General features: G+C 52.6%; 2 protein-coding genes and 1 long non-coding RNA gene across 7 annotated transcripts in view; 2 read left to right on the top strand and 1 right to left on the bottom strand.

The window, feature by feature from the left end:
- The window catches only part of Sema3f (semaphorin 3F), a 29,085-nt gene extending 15,240 nt beyond the window's left edge, over positions 1-13,845 (top strand). For 3 of the 4 annotated variants that reach the window (XM_015487161.2, XM_015487162.1, XM_015487163.2), the window contains 17 exons: positions 2,811-2,971; positions 3,078-3,140; positions 3,252-3,371; positions 4,117-4,209; positions 5,762-5,855; positions 7,541-7,660; positions 7,888-8,027; positions 8,145-8,259; positions 8,423-8,492; positions 8,663-8,807; positions 9,760-9,982; positions 10,568-10,656; positions 10,764-10,805; positions 10,990-11,147; positions 11,337-11,404; positions 11,693-11,826; positions 12,499-13,845. In XM_015487161.2, coding sequence (XP_015342647.1) covers positions 2,811-2,971; positions 3,078-3,140; positions 3,252-3,371; positions 4,117-4,209; positions 5,762-5,855; positions 7,541-7,660; positions 7,888-8,027; positions 8,145-8,259; positions 8,423-8,492; positions 8,663-8,807; positions 9,760-9,982; positions 10,568-10,656; positions 10,764-10,805; positions 10,990-11,147; positions 11,337-11,404; positions 11,693-11,826; positions 12,499-12,909 — 2,246 coding nt within the window. In that variant the 3' untranslated portion in view covers positions 12,910-13,845. The remainder of the gene's footprint in view (positions 1-2,810; positions 2,972-3,077; positions 3,141-3,251; positions 3,372-4,116; positions 4,210-5,761; positions 5,856-7,540; positions 7,661-7,887; positions 8,028-8,144; positions 8,260-8,422; positions 8,493-8,662; positions 8,808-9,759; positions 9,983-10,567; positions 10,657-10,763; positions 10,806-10,989; positions 11,148-11,336; positions 11,405-11,692; positions 11,827-12,498) is intronic. The other variant, XM_015487164.2, reaches the window with a different exon arrangement.
- An 82-nt stretch (positions 13,846-13,927) lies between these two features.
- On the top strand, positions 13,928-20,698 carry Gnat1 (G protein subunit alpha transducin 1). Of its 2 annotated transcripts, XM_015487160.2 has the most exons (9): positions 13,935-16,129; positions 17,353-17,395; positions 17,504-17,645; positions 17,746-17,903; positions 17,997-18,125; positions 18,343-18,472; positions 18,723-18,876; positions 18,988-19,179; positions 20,461-20,698. In XM_015487160.2, exons 1-8 carry the CDS (start codon positions 16,024-16,026, stop codon positions 19,176-19,178), a joined length of 1,053 nt encoding a protein of 350 aa, XP_015342646.1. In that variant the 5' UTR covers positions 13,935-16,023; the 3' UTR covers position 19,179; positions 20,461-20,698. The 2 variants fall into 2 exon arrangements, with proteins under 2 accessions (XP_048650207.1, XP_015342646.1); XM_048794250.1 differs by lacking the exon at positions 20,461-20,698 and having other exon boundaries at positions 13,928-16,129; positions 18,707-18,876; positions 18,988-19,126.
- On the bottom strand, positions 17,032-19,407 carry LOC107143462. Its single transcript, XR_001503694.2, has 2 exons — positions 19,002-19,407; positions 17,032-18,803 (listed from the first exon to the last, which is right to left on the bottom strand). It is a non-coding gene; the product is annotated as an uncharacterized LOC107143462 (long non-coding RNA).
- Positions 20,699-23,233: the final 2,535 nt, after the last annotated feature.

Here is a 23,233-nt window from a genome sequence, read left to right as displayed (position 1 = left end):
GACTCCCACTCAGGATCAATTTGAATGTCAGTACTAGGAGGGTCCAGGATATGTCCTAGGCAGGAAAATGAGACCCACAGAACCAGAGTGCCCCAACTGGGATCACAAAGCCCTCTCTAGAAACTGAGCCATATAGCCAAGGACTCCTGATCTTGGGTTCCATCACTTCCTTACCCTGCTCCACTTCCCTGCCACCATTTCCACAGTGACTGAAGTATCACGTCCTGTGACACCAGAGGGTCCTGTAATTCCAGAGCCATTGACGCCATATCCCGCAGCCACTGGGAGGGGTCCAAGGGTCCTGAGTCATGTGTCCTATTGATGGAGGGCGAGTCACCTTCCGGTCCTGGCTCTGCTGGCAGGCGGTCTCCACCACCAGGACTGGCTTCCCAGGGCCTCCCCCTCCATCAGCCATAGACCTGCGTAGGAATCTCATCCCCGCTGTACTCTGGCCTGTCACTTCCCTTCTCTGTTCCCTGATGTCCTCACTTATAAACTGCATATGTGAGCACAAGGCTTTGCATGTGGTAGTGCTTGATGATTGAGTGAAAGGCGCCCACCACTCTACCTCCCCCCAGGGACAGATAGGGGAGAGGGTACAGGGACAGGATGTTGGGTGAAGGCTAGTCTCCTGTCCCCCTTCTGTGCACTCAGGTTCCTCACTTGCCAAGTAATCTTTCCCCTGCAGAGGAAGCTGGGGAATACTGGGGCTTAGGGAGTAGGTTGGGGTCTTTTTGGACTTGGGGCATGGGTCATGGTAGTCATGGCAAGCAGAGGGGAGGGTCTGGATTATGGAGGTCAAGGATGAGCAGGGATGGAGGGTAGGGATTTTGATTGCTTGGGTCTCTGGGAGCTAGATGTCTGAAGCGTCCCTTATCCCAGGTGCTATGTTTGAACGTGGCCACTTGAGCTCTGCCCCTCACCCCTCCATTGTCCCCAAAGCACCCCCTAGCCCAGCAGGATGAGTGAGGGCATAACCAAGGCCATGCCCCCAGCCAGGGTATAAATAACCCCTGGCGGGCTGTCCCTGCCTGTAGGGGCTCTGCTGGCAGTCCCACTTCCTCTCTGGCCACTTCCCAGTCCTGGGGGGTAAGGGAGTGTTTACTTTCCTGTTGTCACTATGATTGGGTGGCCAGGCGGGGGACTCCGAGTGGCCCAACAACAGGTGCAGGACAGGTGCCCAGGCTGCCCTGCCTAGGACTTCAGAGGCGCCGCTGGACTGGCGGGTGAGGCCATAGCCAGGCAGGAATCGGCCCTTTGATCCCTTGGCATCCTGGCGTCCCTGCGTCCCAGCAGCCGGCCAAGGTCATCACCTGTATTCTCTGTTGCTGTGTAGTCAAGTCTGGGAAGGGCAAGGCCTTACCTTGACCCCCCAGCCTCTCAGAGTGAGGTCTTAGTACCAGACATGAACTCCAGATCAGCTGTTGGAGCTCCTGGCCCCCAGCCCACCTCATCTACCCTACATGCCCAGCCCAGCACATCTTAGAGCTCCTGTCTGAAGCTACTCTCAGGCAAAGTCCCCAGCCCATCCTAGGGTCCCTGGCACACAATTGGAGTCAGGATCAGCCAGGGCCAGTCAAGGACAGCCACCTACTGGTGCCAACTTCAGTCTGTGCCCAGGGCTTCAGATCCCAGCTGTTCTCCCTCCAGGTGCCTTAAAGCCTGGCCCAGGCTTCCCTCTTGATTGCCCCACCTATGAAGTGGGTTACCAGCTGAGTGCCTCAGCTGTTGCAGGATGTGTGTGTGTGTGTGTGTGTGTGTGTGTACGCACGCACGCGCACACATACCTGTACCATGTGTATACATGTGCTCTTCTATGTGCTGCCACGATAGCCTCTTGTGCATACAAGTATTCTTCACCCTCATCACACGTTTTCTCGCTTGCTGAACTAAAGATAGGTGAGGGTGGGCAGAGAAGGAGCTTACCAAGGGGACACCTTAGCTTTCCCAGAGGCAGCTTCTCATAGTCCTGTGTCTGTCATTGGCTGAGCTCCCTCCTGTCCTTCCTCCCCAGGAAGGAGGACTTTTTTCCCAGTGTCTTGGGGGTAAGGGGGATAAGGTTGCTAGACTTATGCCAAATAGAAAACAGAGACCCAACCAGCCACTTGCCCCAGCCCTGGGGGCTCTCAGGCACTAAGGAGAGAGCCTCTTTCTGACTTCAAAGTGGCCTGAGTATTCCATCATTAGCATTGGAGTCATCATTCCACTGGAGTCTGGAAAAAGCCAGAGGTCTGTTGGACAACATGGCAGGACTTTTCAGAATCCTGCTAGCCTGCTTCAAACCATGTGGGGACCTGGCTGTGCACCAACTGTGTCCTCTGCCTGGTGAACAGCCAGGGTGAGGATAGGGCATCTAGGCTCCATGCCAGCGTCTGCATGCTGGATGTGTCTTATGTGTTCCTGACCCCCATTCCTACCTGCTCATTAACCCTTTTAGGCTCATGTAGGAAGCTGGCCTCACCCTGAGCGTGGGAGCATTAACCCCCACTGAGTAAAGACACTTTGATGCCATCACTCACCCTGGCCTGAAACCCACTGCCCTTTCATAGGTGCTGGCTAGGGCTGACTATGAATCAGCTTTGGGTGTGACTCCTTCCTTGGCCTGCCCACCTGTCCCACTTTCTCTTCCCAGCCTGTCAGGGACTGGAGAAGAAGTTACAGAGGCTCTGGGAGATCAAATTTAAGAGACTTAAGACAAAGATGTGGAGGGGTCCCTGAGGGACACCTTGGCCTCAGTGCTTTTTCTCAGAGGGAATGTGGTTGGATGGTCACCTGAAAGTCCTAACTGGTGCCCTGTCCTTTACTCACAGAGCTAAAGGCCACAGGCACTGCCCACTTCTTCAACTTCCTGCTCAACACCACTGACTACCGAATTCTGCTCAAGGATGAGGACCATGACCGCATGTATGTGGGCAGCAAGGACTATGTGCTGTCCCTGGACCTACATGACATCAATCGCGAACCCCTCATTGTAAGGGCCATCTTAGAAGTAGGGCATGGGGGACATAAGGGCGTGGGATCTCAGGGCACAGGGCCCTGTCCAGCAGGCTGCACCCTCTGACCCCCATCTCTTGCAGATCCACTGGGCGGCCTCCCCTCAGCGCATTGAAGAGTGCGTGCTCTCAGGCAAGAATGGCAATGTGAGTGTTGTGGGGTTCACAGGTGGGAAGCAGGGTGAATGAACGAACCCAGAGAGGAGATGGGACCAGGCAGGTATCTGTGCATCTGTTCAGCTTTCTCTCTGGCCTCAGGGCGAGTGTGGGAACTTCATCAGGCTCATCCAGCCCTGGAACAGAACACACCTGTATGTGTGCGGGACAGGAGCTTACAACCCTATGTGCACCTATGTGAACCGTGGCCGCCGCGCTCAGGTAAGCCCTGGCCCACCCTGGCCCTGTATTATCCCCACTGATGCCTGCATTTCAGGGTCCTGATGGGCATGAGCCCCAGCCCTACTACTTCTGAACCCTGTGACCGTGGGTGAGTGACCTTGTTCAACTCTCTGAGCCTCAGTTTCTCCACCTGAAATGGGGCTAACAACTGCCTTTCTCACAGGTCGGTGTGAGGCGGAGGCAGAGAGCTAATGATCCCAAGCTCTTAGCACTATGCCTGGCACATAGTAAGCACTTGCCCCATACATTGACAACAGTTCTCTTGGCTACGTCTGTGGACTGTTCCCCTGCAGCCAAGCCAGAGGGGCTGGCAGGGACCTTGGCCTCAGGAGGCTAGATGCTTGGGTCAGCTTCTGCCATGTGGCCTAAGGGACAGCTGCCTTCCTCTCCTGGGTTCAGGGGTTGGGGGGAGCTGCCCCTTCTTCAGTTCTGCTCCACCCTGCCTGCTTCTGCCCTTTTCCATTTCCATGTGGGCATGTATGTGAGCTGGTGTGACCTCATAGGGCATATGTGAGAGAGAGCGACTGGACCTAAGGGGCACATGTGTGTGTAAGTGTGTGCCAAGCCTGTGTGTATGCGTGCACGTACACATGCATATCTGTACTCTGGGGGCCCTGTGCTCACGTGTGTACTTGGCCTGTGTGGTGTGAGAGGCTGGCAGCCCAAGCCCGCTCCCCCAGCCCCTGCCACCCCCAGCTCTAACCCCTGTTCCTCATCTTCTCAGGCCTCACCATGGACCCGAACGCAGGTGGTCAAAGGCCGCGGCAGCAGAGCCACAGACAGTGCCCTCCGCCCAACACCCGCAGCCCCACGCCAGGTGGGCCTCATCCCTCCAGGCCTTTGCCAGGCAGCATAGCCTCTGAGGTCAACTCATCCTGAGCCTGCCCTTCAGTCCAGCAGGGGCTCCCCTCTACCTCTGTTTCCCCACCCTGCTCCCACCCCTTCCCCTGCAGTGCTCTTAGGCACTGAAGGCAGTCCCAACTGGATTCTTGTCAGCTTCAGTGTGGCCCCTGCAGGCAAGAAATCATGAAGCCACCATGTGGGGAAGACAGGAGTCCTGGAGATAGCTGTGCCTCACCCTGAGAACATGTGTGGAGACTTGCATGAGCACATACCAACATATTCTCGAGCACCCTTTTTTCAGTGCCCAGAGTGGGAACATGGCATGTGCGTGCCCTCTGATGCATGACTGATAGGTGTCCATGCTCATGCCTCCTGTGGGTCATCTGGTACCCTGCACACGCACATATAGGGGCTCTCTTCTGGGGTGATGTCTGTTCACTAGTCAGGAGTCAGATCTGGGCTGGGCAAGGTGGGGCTGGGCAGGGGCGGGCAGGGGGACAGGGGCTGCCGGTGAATGATAGAGTGTGTGCACGTGTAGTGGGGAATGCTGAAAAGTCGGGTCATTCCATTCCATGAGTGTGTGTCCAGGGTGTAAGCCATGGGTTCTGTGTGCTGGTGGTGACATGTGTGGAGCTGTGTGTGCAGCCCCTGTGTGTGCAGGAAATTGTGTGCAGAGTGTAACTGGAAGTGGGCCTGTGTGCACCTTCCCATCACCATCCTGCCACCTGCTGCCACCTCCTCCTGCCTCTGTCTCTGTCCTCTCCCCTTTCCCTCCCTCCCTTCTCCCTACCTTTCCTGCCAGGCCCAGGAGCTCATCCTGGTTCCAGTACCTTTACCAACCCTCCTATCATCTTCCAGGCTAGGCTGGGAGGCACTAGGGCTTTGTGAATTCCGTGTGGTCTGGGCTGGATCCCCCAATTCCTGGCTCCCAGGGGGAGATATGGAGCCTGGGGGCTCTGCTGAGAGGCAGGAAAGCCTTGGCCTGTTGTTTACCCTGAGGACTACAGGTAGGGCGTAAAGCCTGGGGAAACAGCAATCTTAAAGCTCTCTGGCCTGGTCTAATCTGATGGCAAAGTACAGGACCCAGGCCCTTAACCTGTGCCCCCTGCCCTGGCCAGGTCTGCAGTCTCTCCTTGGCCCAGGAAAAGAAGCCACAACTCAAAAAGTTGGTCCTCTGTGGCCCAAAAGGGCCTTGGCCAGCATCTCCTGAGCCAGTTGGCATGGAGGATCTTTATCCCCTATAAGCCACTTCATGCCCATCTCATAGCCCCCAAGGTCAAACCTTCTGAGACTTGATTCCCAGGTCTTGCCTGAAACCTGAGACTAGGAAGCAGATCCCTTGGAACCAGAGCATGGCCCTGCCCCAAGAGACCTGACTGGATGGAGTACAAGCCTGAGAGTCCTGGGGATTCTAGGGGGTGGGCTCAGGGTATCCCTGGCGGCTCATTCTTGCCTTGAGAATCTGATGATGCCCTTCCTAGCTATGGACTGACTTGGACACTGCTAAGCCCCCCTTTGCCCTGCAGGATTACATCTTCTACTTGGAGCCTGAGAGACTCGAGTCAGGAAAGGGCAAATGTCCATATGACCCCAAGCTGGACACAGCCTCAGCTCTCATCAGTGAGTGCCTCCACCCTCCCCAGATCTACGATCTGAATATGTGGCCTCAGCTACTGGACTAGGGAGGGGGATCAATACCCCAGGGCAGAGACCATGACCAAGCTATCCCTAAAACCCCCAATGGGGCCCCACTTGGTAGGGAGAAGGGATACAAGTCAAATTCCCATGGAAGCTGAGGGGCAGCAACTAGGTGATATGAAGGACTGAATGGAGGCACTGAGGGGCCAGGTCCTCCCCTGAAAACACACTGTGTGATCCATGTAAAGCCCAGAACCTTCCAGGTCTTAGGCTGCCTAGAAGAGAAGACTAGCTGAATGTGTACTGAAGGCGATATGAAGCAACCCATAGCTCCTCCACATGTCCGGGAGGCTGGGAGAAGCCCACAAGGAAGCACCAGTGGAGAGTTCTGACCCAGCTGTGGAGAGCTTGTTTTTTGACTGGGCAGGTGTCAGGGACAATTGAAGATTCTCTTAGGAGAGGTCCTGTCTGGCTCAGGAGCAGCCATTGCCCCTAGGGATCCCCCACTTTGGGGATGCTGCCCCTGGCCCAGGCACTCTGCCTGCTTTCTGGCTGCCCAACCCAAACTGCTTTGCAAAGCAGCTGCTGGGCACTGTGCCTTCTGCAAGCCTGGGAAAGGCCCCTAGGGCAGGGGGTGGGCCTCATTCTCTTCTTGGCAAATGAGAAGGTCCTAGCCCTATGACAGGCTCCAGACCAGGAAGTCTAATGGGAAAGACAGGGCCTTCCCTGGAGAGTCTCAGAGGGAAAGCATGAATCGGTGTGGTGGAGCCATCTCAGTGGTTAAATTTTCAGGAATTTTTGAGCCAGTTGTTAAACATAGATATTATTTAAAATTAAGTTATAAAAACTTAGAATCAAGACAGACCTGGGCTGGGGCTGTAGCTCAGTGGCAGAGTGCTTGCCCAGCACATGGGAGGCACTGGATTCAATCCTTAGCACCACACAAAAATAAACAAATAAAGGTATTGTCCATCTTAAAAAAAAAAAAAAAGACCTGGTGACACATGCCTGTAATCCCAGTGACTCAGGAGGCTGAGGCAGGAGGAAAGTTTGAAACCAGCTTGGGCAACTTACTGAGACTCTGTCTCAAAATTAAACAAACAAGCAAACAACAACAACAAAAAAAAAAATTAATGGGGTGGGGATGTAGCTCAGTGGTAGAGTGCCTGGGGTTTAATCCCCAGCACTGAAAAAAAAAATTAATAAAAAACAGAAAATTTAGGATCAAATAAATTACACTAAAACAAAGGTAACAACAACAAAAAGTTAATACTCAAAGCTTATTACTCCCTAATTATTTTACTACATTTTATTATTATCTATGCTCTTGGAGTTATTTTCATCTATTGTATCTATGGGATAGAAATACTGTACAATGGTATTGGCAGTGCTTCCCAATCTTGCTTATGGGGTGATAACAGCTCAGGATCAGCTGTGGTGGGAGTATTTACATCAGAGATTGGTTGTTGCTACTAATCAGAGTTCATTGCTATTACTCCCAGCCCTCCCAGAGCCAGTTGTTAAATTCTTCAGAGTACCCTACAGGAGATGCAGTCATACCCTGGGAAGTCTGAGGGTGGAGATAGGACCCTGCCTGGGGATCACTGGGTTGATGCCCTGGCTATAACAAAGGGCAGCCCCCTGACTCACCCACTGGCTACCCACAGACGAGGAACTCTATGCTGGTGTGTACATCGATTTTATGGGCACTGATGCAGCTATCTTCCGCACACTTGGAAAGCAGACAGCCATGCGCACTGATCAGTATAATTCCCGGTGGCTGAATGGTGAGTGCAATCTGCAAGACCTTAGGTGGGCAGCACATCTGGGATGTGGCAAGGAGATCCTTTAGAAACCTACATGGGGGAATTTTTGTCCTGCACCTAGCTGGGGCAGGGTGATTTCTTATCTGCAGAAAGGTCAAGGGTGTTCTTGTACATGGCCAGTGATTCTGTTGGGGAAAAGGGGTGTCTTCAGAGGAGAGGCTCATGCAGCTGCACCTGCTCATCCATAGATCCTGCATTCATCCACGCTGAGCTCATCCCTGACAGTGCAGAACGCAATGATGACAAGCTCTACTTCTTCTTCCGAGAGCGGTCCGCAGAGGCACCTCAGAGCCCTGCTGTATATGCCCGCATCGGGCGCATCTGCCTGGTATGTGTCCATAGGGCCCCTTGTTGGCCCTCTACAGGCCCAGCTCTGGTTCTTTCCACCCTGCTCATTCTGGGTGTGAATGAGCTAGTCTAATCTGACGTCCTGCTCCACCCCCAGAATGATGACGGTGGTCACTGCTGTCTGGTCAACAAGTGGAGCACATTCCTGAAGGCGCGGCTTGTCTGCTCTGTACCAGGAGAGGATGGCATTGAGACTCACTTTGATGAGCTCCGTGAGTGCCCAGCAGGCAGGCAGGGTCCTATGGCTGCAGAAGGAAGGAGGGTGGATGGAAGGCCAGGGTACCTTTGGTGGGCCCCCTTCCCTGGGTAGGAATGGGCAGGGCCCTGAGGCTCCTGCCTAAGACCTCCTCCAGTACCTTCTCTCTCTGTCCCCAGAGGACGTGTTTGTTCAGCAGACCCAGGATGTGAGGAACCCCGTCATTTATGCTGTCTTTACCTCTTCAGGGTGAGGCTAGGGTTGAGGCCAGCAGTGACAGGGTGACGGGATTGGGGGATTATGACCTGTGGAGGATACCAGCCTGGAGGACACAAGCTCTGGGGTTGGGGCAGGCTGGGGAGGGTAAGGACCCTGGGCCGAGGCTCTACCCCACCCATAGCAACCTGCCCTGTACACAGCTCTGTATTTCGAGGCTCTGCTGTTTGTGTCTACTCCATGGCTGACATTCGCATGGTCTTCAATGGGCCCTTTGCCCACAAGGAGGGCCCCAACTACCAATGGATGCCCTTCTCAGGGAAGATGCCCTACCCCCGGCCTGGCACGGTAAGCACCTGCCTCTCATTTTCATCTCCTTATAAGAGGCCTACTCTGGGTCTGCCAAACATGGGCTTTACCATCTTGGAACTCACAACCGGTTGGGGAGGTGGACCATGATACTCAGAAACCCCTAGTTTATAAAAGCATCAGACTGTGAAGGAGCAGAAACAGACAGCATCCTGTGATGTGGATAGGGGATTGGGTATGGTGGAATCCTCCTTGGAGGAGCTGAAGGTTAGAGAGAAGAATCTCCAAGGCAAAAAGTTGGAGGCAGGCTGGAAGTCACCTTGGCTAGCTAACATTGAGCAAGGAGGTAGGGAGAGAGCAAGGCCAGCCCTGCAGGGTCTCTGTGGCAATGGGTGGCATCTTGCTTTATCTTGGTATGACCTGGATCACCTCAGGAGACTCAGCAGGAGATTTAGGCATGATCTGATCTAATGTAGCAGCAGATGCCACTCCATGGGGTTAGGACTGGCATAGGGAAGCTTTTCCCCTAGAGGTGAACTTGGAGTTGGAAGGATGGCAGGATGGCTGGGGTAGTGGGCAGGTTGAGCCCCAGGCAGAGAGGATAGCCTCAGGGAAGGGGAGAGCATGTCTAGTGTGTTAGGATGCCTTCAGGGTCTGCTGCCCAGCTCAGCAAGAGGGAGAGGGGCAAGATCCCAAGGATAGCCAGAAAGAAAGGGAAGGAGACAGCAGGGGGGTGATGAGGATATGGGAAGGGAGTAGTCAGCTTGGCCAGGTGCTACCACAAGGTCATAGTGTATGATGCTATGGATTTGACAACGTGAGACCTTGGAACCTTGGCACAAAAGGAGCTACAGGGAGGTCTGGTGCAAGGCAGAAAGCAGGAAAGTGGAGGTGGTGGTGGGGAGAGACAGTACAGAGGCCTCTCTTAAGCTAATGGGTCCATGTGCCCCACCCGGGCAGCCTGGGATTGACACTCATCACCTACCTGCAGTGTCCTGGCGGAACCTTCACACCATCCATGAAGTCCACCAAAGACTATCCTGATGAAGTGATCAACTTCATGCGTAGTCACCCACTTATGTACCAGGCCATATACCCCTTGCAACGGCGGCCATTGGTGGTCCGCACAGGTGCTCCCTACCGTCTCACTACTGTTGCTGTGGACCAGGTGGATGCAGCTGATGGGCGCTATGAGGTGCTTTTCCTGGGCACAGGTACCCACTACTGCTTCCAGCCCCTCTGACACTGGGCCCACTGGGTAGGGGGTGCTGGTCCCTGGGGTTGGAACCTGCCCTCCTATGGATTACTATGGGCTCATCAGGTCAGCTCTGTCATACTCATCTTTGGGAATCTCCCTTTTGCCAGGATAGCTGAGGCTAAGGATGGAAAAACTCCATTCTCACCCTCAGAGGAGCAGGGACACTGGATACCTGGTAGCCATAGTATGACAGAAAAGGGGTTGAGATAGATGGCAGGCAGTTAGGATAACCCAGATCCAAATACTAACACACATGCTGGCATATGTACACATATGGAGAAATGCACCCACAGTTCTAGCAACTCCCGACACAAGGGAATGCCCCAGTGTCCTGTTCTCAGCAGGGCCCAATATGGGGTACGGGAGGCAGACCCTGGCCGTGACCTCCTTTATCCTGAACCCAGGGAAACCCTTTAACCTTGGCAAGGAATGCCTGCTCCACTGCCCTGAGGGATTTGGGGTCCTGGTGGGGAAGGGGCTGAAGCTTTGCCCCTTCCCCAGTGTCCCCAGCCCCACTGAGGTCCTGCCCGGCCCGTTCCAGACCGCGGGACAGTGCAGAAGGTCATTGTGTTGCCTAAGGATGACCAGGAGGTGGAGGAGCTCATGCTGGAGGAGGTGGAGGTCTTCAAGGTGGGTTTGGTCCTGTCTTCCCCACTTTGACCCTCCCCAGTCCCTTTCCCTGACTTTAGACCTCAGGGCAGGGAGGAGGTCCCAAGCTGATCCCTGTCTTCTTCTAGGACCCAGCACCCATTAAGACCATGACCATCTCTTCCAAGAGGGTGAGTCTTTGACAATGTGGGCTAGGGGGTATCAGGATGGAACCCACATTCCCTTGGGGGGGGTCACACCTTTGGCATACGGATGGGGAAACTAAGGCATGGAACAAGGAAGAAAAGAAGCCCAGACCAATGATGTGGGTTATCTTTGGAAAAGGAACTGACAAGCCCTTGCCCCTGCTCCTAGCAACAACTGTATGTGGCCTCAGCAGTGGGTGTCACACACCTGAGCCTGCACCGCTGCCAGGCATATGGGGCTGCCTGTGCTGACTGCTGCCTTGCCCGGGACCCTTACTGTGCCTGGGATGGCCAATCCTGCTCCCGCTATACAGCATCCTCCAAGAGGTATGGATCCCCAGACACTAAGAATTTTAGTCCCTGTCCTGGAGGTAAATGTGCATTACCCTGGGAGGGTGTATGGATAAGACATCACTACACTGGGAACATAGGGCCCTGCCTTGGAGTGTTGGGGATACAGGGACCTGAGGGGGAAAGCTTCCTGGGGACACTCCCTTAAGAGCTATCTTCATCCAGGCGGAGCCGCCGGCAGGATGTCCGGCATGGGAACCCCATCAGGCAGTGCCGTGGGTTCAACTCCAATGGTGAGTGAGTGTGTTGTGCCTCCCACTGGGTGCTCCTCATGGTGCACAGCCCCATGCAGCCCATGAAACTGCTTACAGGGTCCCCACCGTAAGGACGCAAGTTGGTTAGTGGTGGGTGAGGGTACTGGGGGTTTTTGATTAGGATGTCCCTGGTCACCCCCTCAAGGAGTGGATGCCCAGTGGTGCCTTTCTGCCTTTGAGGGTAGGTGCCCTGGGTGCCAGCCCCTCCCTAGTCAACACTCTGCCTAGGGCAAGGTTGCTTCCACTCAGTGCCTACTTGATCCACAGCCAACAAGAATGCTGTGGAGTCTGTGCAGTATGGTGTGGCAGGCAGCGCGGCCTTCCTTGAATGCCAGCCTCGCTCACCCCAAGCCACTGTTAAGTGGCTGTTCCAGCGAGATCCTGGTGACCGGCGCCGAGAGGTGAGTTCCTGTGCTCACAGTGCTGCACCATGGATGTGGGAGTCCCTTGTACAGTGGAAATTCCACATGGGTGAAATGTAGTGTAGGAGCCAATCTGGAGATGTCCTCATGCTATGAAACCCCTTCTGAGCTTCTTTCCCTATATGGAAATAATTTGAGTGCAACTAGTTATGTAGAAACTCTGCAGGATAGGTGTCATTATAGAGCAACCATTTATAGGCATGCCTCTTTATAAAAATTCCATATGCATACCCCATTGGAGTATGCCTCCATGTATGGAACATCATGTGGGTGAGCTCTAGTATATGGTTCTATGGTAGCCCTCATTTTGTGGAAAATTCTTACAGGTGTCCCTCTTTACATGAACATTCTATGTGGGTGCCACATTCGGGTATTCTCATTAAATGAAAATTCTGTGTGTGTGCTCCAAAATTCTCTCGTTCATTGTACAGAACCCTCATAGGGTCATCCCTCCTGAAATGGAAATATGTGCCGATACCTTATTCAGATATTTCTCATTTATGTGGAGACTTCATGTAGGTTTTTTTTGGTATATGGAAATTCCACGTGGGTACCCCTACGTGAAATGGCTACAAAGGTGGTCTCATCTGGAAGCTGGCTAGGGCAGCAAAGTGGTCATCCAGCCGCTGAGCCCCGCCCCTGCCCCTGCAGATCCGTGCAGAGGACCGCTTCCTGCGTACAGAGCAGGGCTTGTTGCTTCGCGCCCTGCAGCTCGGTGATCGTGGCCTCTACTCCTGCACGGCCACTGAGAACAACTTCAAGCACATCGTCACGCGGGTGCAGCTGCATGTACTGGGCCGGGATGCCGTCCATGCTGCCCTCTTCCCCCCACTGCCTGTGAGCGCCCCACCACCCCCTGGCACAGGCCCCCCCACGCCTCCTTACCAGGAGCTGGCCCAGCTGCTCGCCCAGCCAGAAGTGGGCCTCATCCACCAGTACTGCCAGGGTTACTGGCGTCATGTGCCCCCAAGCCCCAGGGAGGCTCCAGAGGTACCCAGGCCTCCTGAGCCCCAGGACCAGAAAAAGCCCCGGAATCGCCGGCACCACCCTCCGGACACATGAGGCCAGCTGCCTGAGCCCTGTGTGGGGCCAGCCTAGCCCTCATTCCTTTTAATATAAAAGATATATATATATATATAAAAAAAATATCTATATTCTATACACACCCTGCCCCTGCAAAGACAGTATTTATTGGTGGGTTGTACATAGCCTGCCTCAGCAGCAGCTTCATCCAGAACTTAGACCCATGCTGGTCAGAAATGGCAGAAAACCGAGCCCACCTAATCAGGCCCCGTGAGTTGGCAGGGCCAGGCCAGGACCACACAGTCCCCAGACTCATCTGGAAGTCTGCTTGTTTGAAGGCCGCCAAGATCTACAGAACACAGGAAAGGAACAAGCCCTACTTGAAGGGCCATGGACCATACATCTTTGCCAATGTGTGCTGTCAATTGTGCTGTGGTGTAGGCACGAATGCTAGGACTGCTTTGGAGTCTGGGTGTGGGGGCTCAGGGCACTCAGAAGGGAAGAAGGGGTCATCACAGGATGCTGGCCCCTGCCTGGTTGGGGGCACTTAGTCGAGGCCAGCCCTTCCCAGGTATTTATTCTCTATTTATTGGGGGCAGGAGGAGTCCTACCTGGGTGGGGCAGGATCTTCAGCTCCTTCTCCCCTCCCTGCCTGGACAGCAGTGCTGCCCCATTCTACCTCCTTAGCTTTTCCTATGCTACCTTGACTTGGAGGCTGGGAAAACAGCAATGGGGCCAAGTACAGGCAGGGCTGAAGGGAGTCCCAAGTCGTGAGGGGAGAGGGGCCATTGTGGAGGCCTGGGGCTTGTAGGGGCTCCCCAGGGCCCCCTTCTGCCCACCACTTCAGGCAGTGGGTGTAAATAGCTCTGGGGGCAGTTGGGTAGGTGGGTGGGGGCTCCTGGCAGCCCTCTGCTGCCCAGATCACAGTCACCCTTGGGTTCCATCTTGTTAATAAACACTGGCTCTGGGACTAGACTTTGGCTTCTCTCCTTGGTGGTGGTTGTGGTGGGAGGGGTTAGGGCCACACCTGGTGGGTAAGGGGAGACAAGTGGGGAGCTGGGAGATAGCAGGTTGGCCCCACTTTTAAAAGTCCAGTTTTTTTGAAACCAGGTCTAGTTTAAGCAGCCTGAGTTCCAGTACTACTCTAGTCCCTAGGCAGTGTGAAGGGTCTCAGAGACTTTTGGGGCCACTTACAGTGTGGAAATAGGGGGTGGAGCCCAAAGGCAGAAACTGGCACAAATGAAATAGTCTTGCTTCTAAATAGATCCCATCCAACAGGGATAATGCTTATGGCAAGAGCCAGTGTCCACTTCCTATGCATCCTGTTTAGAGAAGAACTCAGAGCTCAGTGTCTGGTACCCTGGCACCCCCTTGTGGTCTTTTGAGTCAGTGGCAGGGTTAAATACTAAATGGCAAACAGGTTTCAGGAAAGGAGTCCAGCCAGGAGGCTCTGGGCCCATGTAGATAGCCTTAAGAGCTGATTTGGGTTGTCTGATGGGGTTGGGGGTGGGAAATCTCCAGAGCCTGGGAACTCAGTCTGCAACTCAACCTGAACTACTTCACCAACAACGTGGTGCAGCTGAACAGAGCTTCAGGCCCTGCAACCAGGCAGGTAGGCTCTAAAAGCAACCCTAGGCAGGTCCTAGAGCCAGAACAGGAGCAGGTATTATGGAGAGCCCCACTTCTCCATGATTTCAGGAGTACCAAACCTGCTCTGGGGCTTGGTTTCCCCCATCTGACAACTGACTGGAAAAGATTCACTTGAAAAACCTTGCCACCTCTGCAGATCAGAGACTGTTGCACCAAAATACGTATGTATATATAGGTACAGGAAATTATATATGCACACATACAACCACACACAAATGCTCAGGTATACAACTGTGCTCACAAATGCACACAGGCAGATAAACTCTAACATGCTTTGCACAGGAATATGCATTTGCACATTCAAGCGCACAAGTGAACTCACACAAGCACATGTGCCTGTGAAGGGAAATGCATAGGGGGCTGGAAATGTTGCTCAATAGTAGAGTATGTGTGAGGCCCTGGTGATCCCCAGCAGTGAAAACACACAATAGCACGCACGTGTATATTTGTGTGTACATGTAAAACTGCACACAAAGTTACATGAATACTCACATGCACTAAAAAGCATAAGCACACATGTATACAGTGGTATACAAGCACAAACCTGTCAAGCCATTACCTTACTCGGTGCCAGTAAAGAACAGAAACTTACATTCAGGCACATGTAGCTGATGTGCACGCCTACCAAGCCTACCAGGGTCCATCAGAAGCATGTAGAGGCCCTGCTCAGGGTCAGATCTAGCCTTCAGTATGGGGTAATTGCAGAGTAAGCCTTTTGCCCCATGATTCCCAGCAAGGCATAGAACCCTGGTCTGGAGTCAACTCTCTCTTCTCATCCACTGCCTCAGTGTACTCCTGTGAGCCTCTACTTATTCATCAGTAAAATAGAGCTCATGATAAGGACAGCCATCTCCTAGGACCAATATGAGCTTACAAAATAAGGAACAAGCAGTGCTGAGTCCAGTGCTGGGCAAGTGGCAGGTGCTCCATGCCTATTTCTCCCTCCATTTCCTCTTCCTGTCATCCCCCAGGGCTCCAGGTCCTGTCCTCCCCTTTCTTTATTTAATTTTTTTTTAATGTGCTGAGGTTCGAACCCAGGGCTCACATGTGCTAAACGAGTGCTTTACCGTTGAGCCCACAACCTCAGCCCCCTTTCTTAGTCTTACCATACCAAATAGGTCTTATTGTAGTGGGACAGGGGAAGTACTGTTCAAGCCCTATCCTAGAGGGATGGAGGGAGGGAGCAGAAGGGATGCAGAGTCAGCGGTTGAGGGATTGGGGACATGCCAGCCTGATTAGAAGGGTTGGGGGACTGAGCTGGCTTCACCTGTCCTTGTCTCTGATTGGGCCTTGGGCATCCTAACTCTCAAATCCCACTAAGCAGCCCCCACCAGGGCAATCTCCAGAGACCTATTAAGGTCTCTGGAGAGTCAGTTGGTTGCCAGTCTTGGGGCCAGAAGAGAGTCTCTGGAGGCCAGAGGCTGGCCTGAACCAAGTTCTTGGGATACCCTCCATTCAGAAGAGCCACCTGCTCACCTTGTCCCTTCACCTGCTGCTGGGGTCATGGGGGCTGGGGCCAGCGCAGAAGAGAAGCACTCCAAGGAGCTGGAAAAGAAGCTGAAAGAGGATGCTGAGAAGGATGCTCGAACTGTGAAACTGCTGCTTCTGGGTAGGGGTGTGGGCCTTGGTGGGGAAGGGCAGCTGCAGTGAGTCAGGGACCTGGAGTCAAGTGGGCAGCCCTTCTATGAGGCAGGGGTTCCTTGGGGGGAAAAATAAGCCTTTGATGAGGCGGAACACAGTGTAGGAGCCCTGGCCAAGCAAGGCAAGGCCTGACAGTGATGTTGCAGTCCCCCCTAGGCTGGGCATCCCATGGCAATCTCCAGAGAACAGTCATCCCACTGCAGAAGGTTGTGCCAAACATACCTTTGTACAAGTGTGTAGAAGGGATACTTTCAGCTTAACAGGCCAGCTGGGCAGGACTTAGAAACCAAAGGCCTCACTAGGAGCCCCACATAGGGCCACTCCCTTGGGAAGAAATCATCCTGAGAACAGGGATACTCTAGGACCACCCAGATCCCAGATCCCCAAACAATGACTCTTGGATGCCAGAACTTTACTGTTGGCAGACCTGTAAAGCAGCTAAAGTTGGAAAAGTACTGTGGGGAATAGATAAACCTGAGTTTATGGTCCCATTGGGTAGTGGAGGGAGATGGGGCTGATCTAATCCTGTCTCAAAGCCACTGCTTAACCCCCCCAAGGGGAAGGAGCTGTTTTAAGAGGGTGAGGCCGTCTTCCAAGCCTTCCAAGATCCATCCAATCAGCTGGAGGTGGACAGAGGGACTGAACCAGGGCCCCCAGAGGAACGGCAGAGAAGCTAAGCCAAAATCCCATTAACTGTGCCCTGTGCTCCCAAGAGAGCCAGCTCAAAAGGGATGTCATCTCAGTCCTCTCTGCCTCCAAAGGCTCTAATTCCCTCTGAGCCTCTAAAAGACAACCTGCCTTATGGTGAAAGGCAAAGGTTGAAGCAGCTCAAATAATTCTGTGCATGCAGTACCAGAGATTCCCACAAAGTGGAGCTCCAGGATTTCTTTATTTTGGTCTCACAGCATAATAAAGAACGCTTTATACCAGGGTCCTGGAGATTCCCTGGACAGTTAAGTTTTCTGATTTTGTTTATTGGCTCCCTTTTGTCATTGTGCTGACATTTACAAACGTTTTCCGACAGTGCTTAAATGCTTACTGCGGGTGGGGTGAGGGCAGGTATGACTAGGGATCTAGCTGGAGTGCTGGCCCCTTGGATGCGGGTCCAAAGGGATGGCTAACTCCTCTTGTGGCCTCCCTCAGGGAAACGGAGGGGATCCCTGCGGCTCTAAAGCGCAGCTTCCCTTTCAGGTGCGGGTGAGTCCGGGAAAAGCACCATTGTCAAGCAGATGAAGTGAGTGCCCCTGCCCTTCCGAAACCCCTGGGGGTGGGTACAAGCACACTGGGACCTATTTTTCACTACTGCCTCACAAGACGCTGACTCTGCTCGCCTTGGCCACAGGATTATCCATCAAGACGGGTACTCGCTGGAAGAGTGCCTTGAGTTCATTGCCATCATCTATGGCAACACTCTGCAATCCATCTTGGCCATCGTGCGGGCTATGACCACGCTCAACATTCAGTATGGAGACCCAGCGCGCCAGGTGCGCCACGAGAAGGGCTGATGGGGCCCCCGGGAACTGGAGGCGCCCAAAAGGGCTCCAATTCGCCGTCCTCAACTACCAATCCCACCTTGTCCCCCAGGACGATGCCCGGAAACTGATGCACATGGCAGACACGATTGAGGAGGGTACGATGCCGAAAGAGATGTCGGACATCATTCAGCGGCTGTGGAAGGACTCGGGTATCCAGGCTTGTTATGAACGCGCCTCGGAGTACCAGCTGAACGATTCTGCGGGCTAGTGAGCTTTCGCAGGCAGGGCGGGAGGGTGCGGGCGGGACTCTTCTGAGCCCCTCTAGGTCACCCACCCACCCACACCCGGTGTTTCCCACAGCTACCTCTCAGACCTGGAGCGCTTGGTGGCTCCGGGCTATGTGCCTACTGAGCAGGACGTGTTGCGTTCTCGTGTCAAGACCACAGGTATCATCGAGACGCAATTCTCCTTCAAGGATCTCAACTTCCGGTAAGATCTGATGCTCTTGCTCAGGACTGCCCTGAGTTCCCCGGAGTTCACAGCCCCTAGACTCGCTCCCTGCCCCTTCTCAGATGCCCTGCCAGAGGAAAGGTCCGGCGCCCCTAGATGCCAGTCCCATCTGAGAGCTCCCCAGCCAGCTCCAGGGAGGAAAGAGAACCCCAGGGAGGCGCTGGAGGCGCAGTTTCAGGTCCCCTATGCCTCACAGGATGTTTGATGTGGGTGGGCAGCGCTCGGAGCGCAAGAAGTGGATCCACTGCTTTGAGGGAGTGACCTGCATCATCTTCATCGCGGCGCTGAGCGCCTACGACATGGTGCTGGTGGAGGATGATGAAGTGGTGAGTGCCAAGCTAGTCCTGAATGTTTGAAGAAGAAAGCGGAACTGGGGAGCATCTGAGAGCAGAGAGTTGTTCCAGGGCGGTCTGGAGGAGGCAAGCAGGCAGCCCGCAGCCCTGCTGGAGGGGGAAATTCGGAGGCTCTCTGCGAACTATGGGAGGCCGGAAAGCCCTGGGCGGGTCTGTTGGGCGCCGCCCATGTGAGGGCGACTGCTGGTGTCTTCTGGTGCCCGACAGCCGATGCTCTCCTCAGAACCGTATGCACGAGAGCCTGCACCTGTTCAACAGCATCTGCAACCACCGCTACTTCGCCACCACATCCATCGTGCTCTTCCTCAACAAGAAAGACGTTTTCACCGAGAAGATAAAAAAGGCACCCCTAAACATCTGCTTCCCGGATTACGACGGTGAGAGTCCCCAGCCCTGCCACCAGGCGGCGACCCATTCCCATGATCTGGGCCACGCTCCTCCCACCAGGAAGGGCTAAGGCCGGCTGTGAGCGCTCCCCTCTGCTACAGGGCCTAATACATACGAGGATGCCGGCAACTACATCAAGGTGCAGTTCCTGGAGCTCAACATGCGACGAGACGTAAAGGAGATCTATTCCCACATGACGTGCGCCACTGACACACAGAACGTCAAATTTGTCTTTGATGCTGTTACCGATATTATCATCAAGGAGAATCTCAAAGACTTCGGCCTTTTCTGAGGTGGGGTCCTCGCTGCTGGACGCTGTTCTCTCTCCCCTGTTTGTCTTCTGGGTTAGACTCCTCCCTACTCCCTGGAGTCCCGCTCCAATGTCCCCACCGCACAGCTTTCAGGGCCCACTCCGTCCACTTACCCTATAGGCCCCACCTATTTAATATATCGACCCCGCCCCATCTTCACAGGCGTCATATCTTTCAGGGCAGCCCCCAACAAAATGCCTAAATCTATGTGAATCTCAGGGATGCTGACCCAGTTGACTCAGTTTCCTTCTGTCTTCGCAGATGTCTGAACTGATGAATGTCCCTTGCCCTGTGGCCCTGCAGCCCTAGCTGCCTAGTAGCCACATCCCTGTCCCCCATCAGGTCTCTAGGACTCTTGGACCACAGTCTGCTGCCCCACTAGCCACAAACCCCAAACCCTGAACCCTGAGCCTTGAGTCATAGACCTTCCCCCACTCCCGCAACCCCAGCCCTGCTATTCACCGCCTGGCTGCTCTGGCCTCTTGGACCCACAGCAGCCAGCCACAGCTAGGACATGGCAGTACTTGGGGGCAGTTAGAGCTTACAGTGACTCAGCACTGCCCAACTGACCAATCTCTTGCAGCTGTCCTGCCCTTGGGGACCCACAACTCACCTGGTGGGTCTGGGTTCACCAAACAGTCCTCCCTCCCACAGTTTCATGAAGGTACTCTTGAGATACCCCTCCCCCAAGTAGGCCTGCTGTTACCAGCAGCCGGGCCACCTCCATGTGGCAAGTCTGACACCTGTCTACTCAGTGACCAGTGACTGTCCCTCAGCAGTTTCAGGAATCCAAAGTCCAAGCTGGTCTGTCCAAGCTGAGAGGCTTCCACATAGATAAATTAGTGACTGGAGGTGGAGCTGGGAGTCCCTGGTGCTAGAAAGAGACATAAATTGGACCCTTCCCAAAATACCAGACTCAGAGTACCCCGAGCTCACATCCTTCAGATCTGCCTTTTCTGTCCCTGGATACCAGATCCGGACCATACCCCACTTCACCCACCCACATATACACAGTACTCCAGGCTGGTCAGCCAGGGGGATGGTGTGTTGAGGGAGCAAACTATTGACCACAGCCTTGGCCAATAGTCAAGCTGTCTTAGGGGGTGGCTGGAGGCAGAGTCCAACTCCCATCAATCAGCCCCAGGCAGAAAATTCAGGATAGGATGGAGGTGTGGGCTGTGCCCAGAGGAGCCTACCTCATGTGGGATTACAGGAAACCCAGGTAACCCTTTTGTCCCTGCTTCTCTCGCCCTCTCCTTCCAGAGCCCATTCTTTGGTAGGGAAAACTGAGAGCCATGCCTGAACCATCAGGGATAAAAGTCACATCCCCAACATCCTGCTTCTTCCTTCCTCATCGAGCAGCAAATCTTTGCTTATGCCCATGAGGCAGGGCTGTGCTATAGCTGGGGATAAGGAGCTTTTATCTGGCAAAGCCAGAACATAAACTGCACTTCCCTTAGCTAGATGCACAGCAGACTCAGCAATAAACCTTTGCATCAGGCCCCAGTTGTTCTTTCTTGGGGGAGTGCGGGTGTGGAGAGCTTGATTATCATGAGTTGTTGATATTTATTAAGTACCCAATGATGGGCTGGACATGAAATGGGAAGATGACTTCTTCCAGGAAGAAGAGCCTGGCCTGATGTTGGGGACTCTCTTGGTAGTATGGGACCAATTTGTGCCTCTTGAGGGGTGAAGCTATCGGAAATGTTCACTGGGAGAATCTAGAATCAAAAGTGAGTTTTGATCTGGGCGTGGTGGCACACATCTGCAATCCCAGTGGCTCAGGAGGCTGAGGCAGGAGGATTGCGAGTTCAAAGCCAGCCTCAGCAATGGTGAGGCACTAAGCAACTCAGTGAGTTGCTAAACAAAATACAAAATAGGGCTGGGGATGTGGCTCAGTGCTCTAGTGCTCCTGAGTTCAACCCCCAGTCTCCCCTGTCAAAGAGCGAGTTTTGAGGTGGAGCCTCTTTTGATTGGATAAGGCTGGGGAACATGGGAGCTCAGTGGAGCAGGAGTAGGGAAATGGGGAGATGGGGTGGAGAGACAGTGAACTGGTGACAAACACCAGGCCAAGGGCCTATGCTTTCTCTAGAAGGTGATGGAAAATCATGAAAGTTCTTGAAGCTGGGACATAATTATGGCTGGGATTAGGGTAAGGCTAGTAAGGACCTTATGTCTGTTACAGAATGTAAGGGGATGGCCAAAAAAATCAGTAACCAAGATAAATAATATATTAATGCAATAATTTAAAAACTCAGAATTAATGCAAAAAATCCACAATGAACCAAATATCAAAATACAACAGGGGCATACCAAAACATAAGAACCCCAAAGATAAGGGGAAAATATCTACTATTGTATGTGTTTTTATGAGGTTTTATCCTTTTTAAATTTTTTTTTCAATCAAGAGATTTTATTGGGGGGCTGCCTAAAGGGGAAGAAAAGGAGAGGCAGAGAGAAAGAGAAAAAGCAGAGAGAGGAGAGAGAGAGGAGAGAAAGAAGAGGAAGAGGGCAGAGAGAAGAGGGCAGAGAAGGAAGAGGAAGAGGGCAGAGGGGTTTTATTCATTTTCTGTGGTGAAATTCCCATATCATGGAATTTACCATCTTTGCCATTTTGAAGTGTACATTTCAATGATATCAAATACATTCATAATGTTGTGCAACTATCACCACCATCTATCTCCAGAACTCTTTCCATCTTGTAAAAGGAAAATTCTATATTTATTAAACAGTAACTCCCAATTCTTCCCTTCTCCCAGCCCCTGACAACTTTTGTCTATGATTTTGACTACTCTAAGTACCTGTAAGTAGAATCATACAGTATTTCTTTTTGTGACTGGCTCATTTCACTTAGTATAATGTTCTTAAGGCTCATCCATGTCATAATATTCTTAATCATTTCTTCCTCCCCCCCACCATCTTCCTCCTCCTCCTCCTCTTCTTTCTTCTTCTCTGATACTTGGGATTGAACCCAGGGGTGCTTTACCACTGAGTTACATGCTACACCCCCAGTATTTTCTATTTTATTTTTAAATTTTGAGACAGGGTCTCATTAAGTTCCTGAAGCTGGCCTCAAACTTGCAATCCTCCTGCCTTGGTCTCCTGAATCACTGGGATTGCAGTTATACGCTACTGCACCGAGCCAGAATTTCCTTTTAAAGGCTGAATAATATTCCATTGTAAACATTTGTTTATCTATTCTTCAGTCAATGGATCCTTGAGTTGCTTCCATGTTTTAGCTGTTGTGAATAAAGCTGCTATGAACATGGGTGTACAACTATGTCATTGATATTCTGTTTCCAGTTCTCCTGGGTACATACCCAGACGTTGAATGGCTGAATCATATGATAATTCTTTTTAATTTTTTGCAGAATCATCTTCTACAGTGGCTATACCATTTTACATTTGTACTACTAATAGTGCATTCTTGCCAACACTTGTTATTTTCTGTTTTGTTTTATTTTTGTGCTGTTTTAAGAATAGAGCCCATAGCCTCATGAATGGTAGGCAAACACTCTACCATTGAGCTACATCCCCAGACCATTTTATTTTTTTTTTTGTTTTGAGACAGGGTTTCAGTAAGTTGCCCAAGCTGGCCTCAAACTTGAGATCTTCCTGCCTCATCCTCCTTATTAGCTAGAATTATTGGTCTGTGCCACACCTGGCTTCTTTCTACTTTTTGATAGCAGCCATCCTAATGGATTTTCAATGATATCTCATTGTGGGCCTTTTGTTTGTGTTTGTGTGTGTGTGTGTGTCTGTGTGTGTGTGTGTGTGCGCACGCGCGTGCGCTGGGGGTAGAATCCAGGGCCACTGCGCTACACCCACAGTCCCTCATTGTAGCTTTGATTTACATTTCCCTACTGTTTACATGTTGAACATACTCATATACTTACTGGCCATTTGCACATCTTCAGAAAAAATGTCTTTGAAATCCTTTGTTCATTTTTTAACTTAATTGGTTGGAGCTTTTTTCTTTTCTTTATTTTTTTTCTTTTTCTTTCTTCTTTTTTTTTTTTTTTTTTTTTTAATGGGG

Source organism: Marmota marmota, unplaced genomic scaffold (assembly GCF_001458135.2).
Source record: "Marmota marmota marmota unplaced genomic scaffold, marMar, whole genome shotgun sequence".
Lineage (NCBI taxonomy): Eukaryota > Metazoa > Chordata > Mammalia > Rodentia > Sciuridae > Marmota > Marmota marmota.
Note: the sequence above shows the minus strand (reverse complement) of the source record. Positions and strands in the feature narration are given on the sequence as shown.

Bases quoted from the DNA above. Each gene is read 5' to 3' on its own strand.
- Gnat1 (XM_015487160.2), top strand. From the start codon at position 16,024: ATGGGGGCTGGGGCCAGCGCAGAAGAGAAGCACTCCAAGGAGCTGGAA. The intron at 17,904-17,996 runs GTGAGCTTTCGC...TGTTTCCCACAG, and splicing joins CTGAACGATTCTGCGGGCTA to CTACCTCTCAGACCTGGAGC. The intron at 18,126-18,342 runs GTAAGATCTGAT...TATGCCTCACAG, and splicing joins TTCAAGGATCTCAACTTCCG to GATGTTTGATGTGGGTGGGC.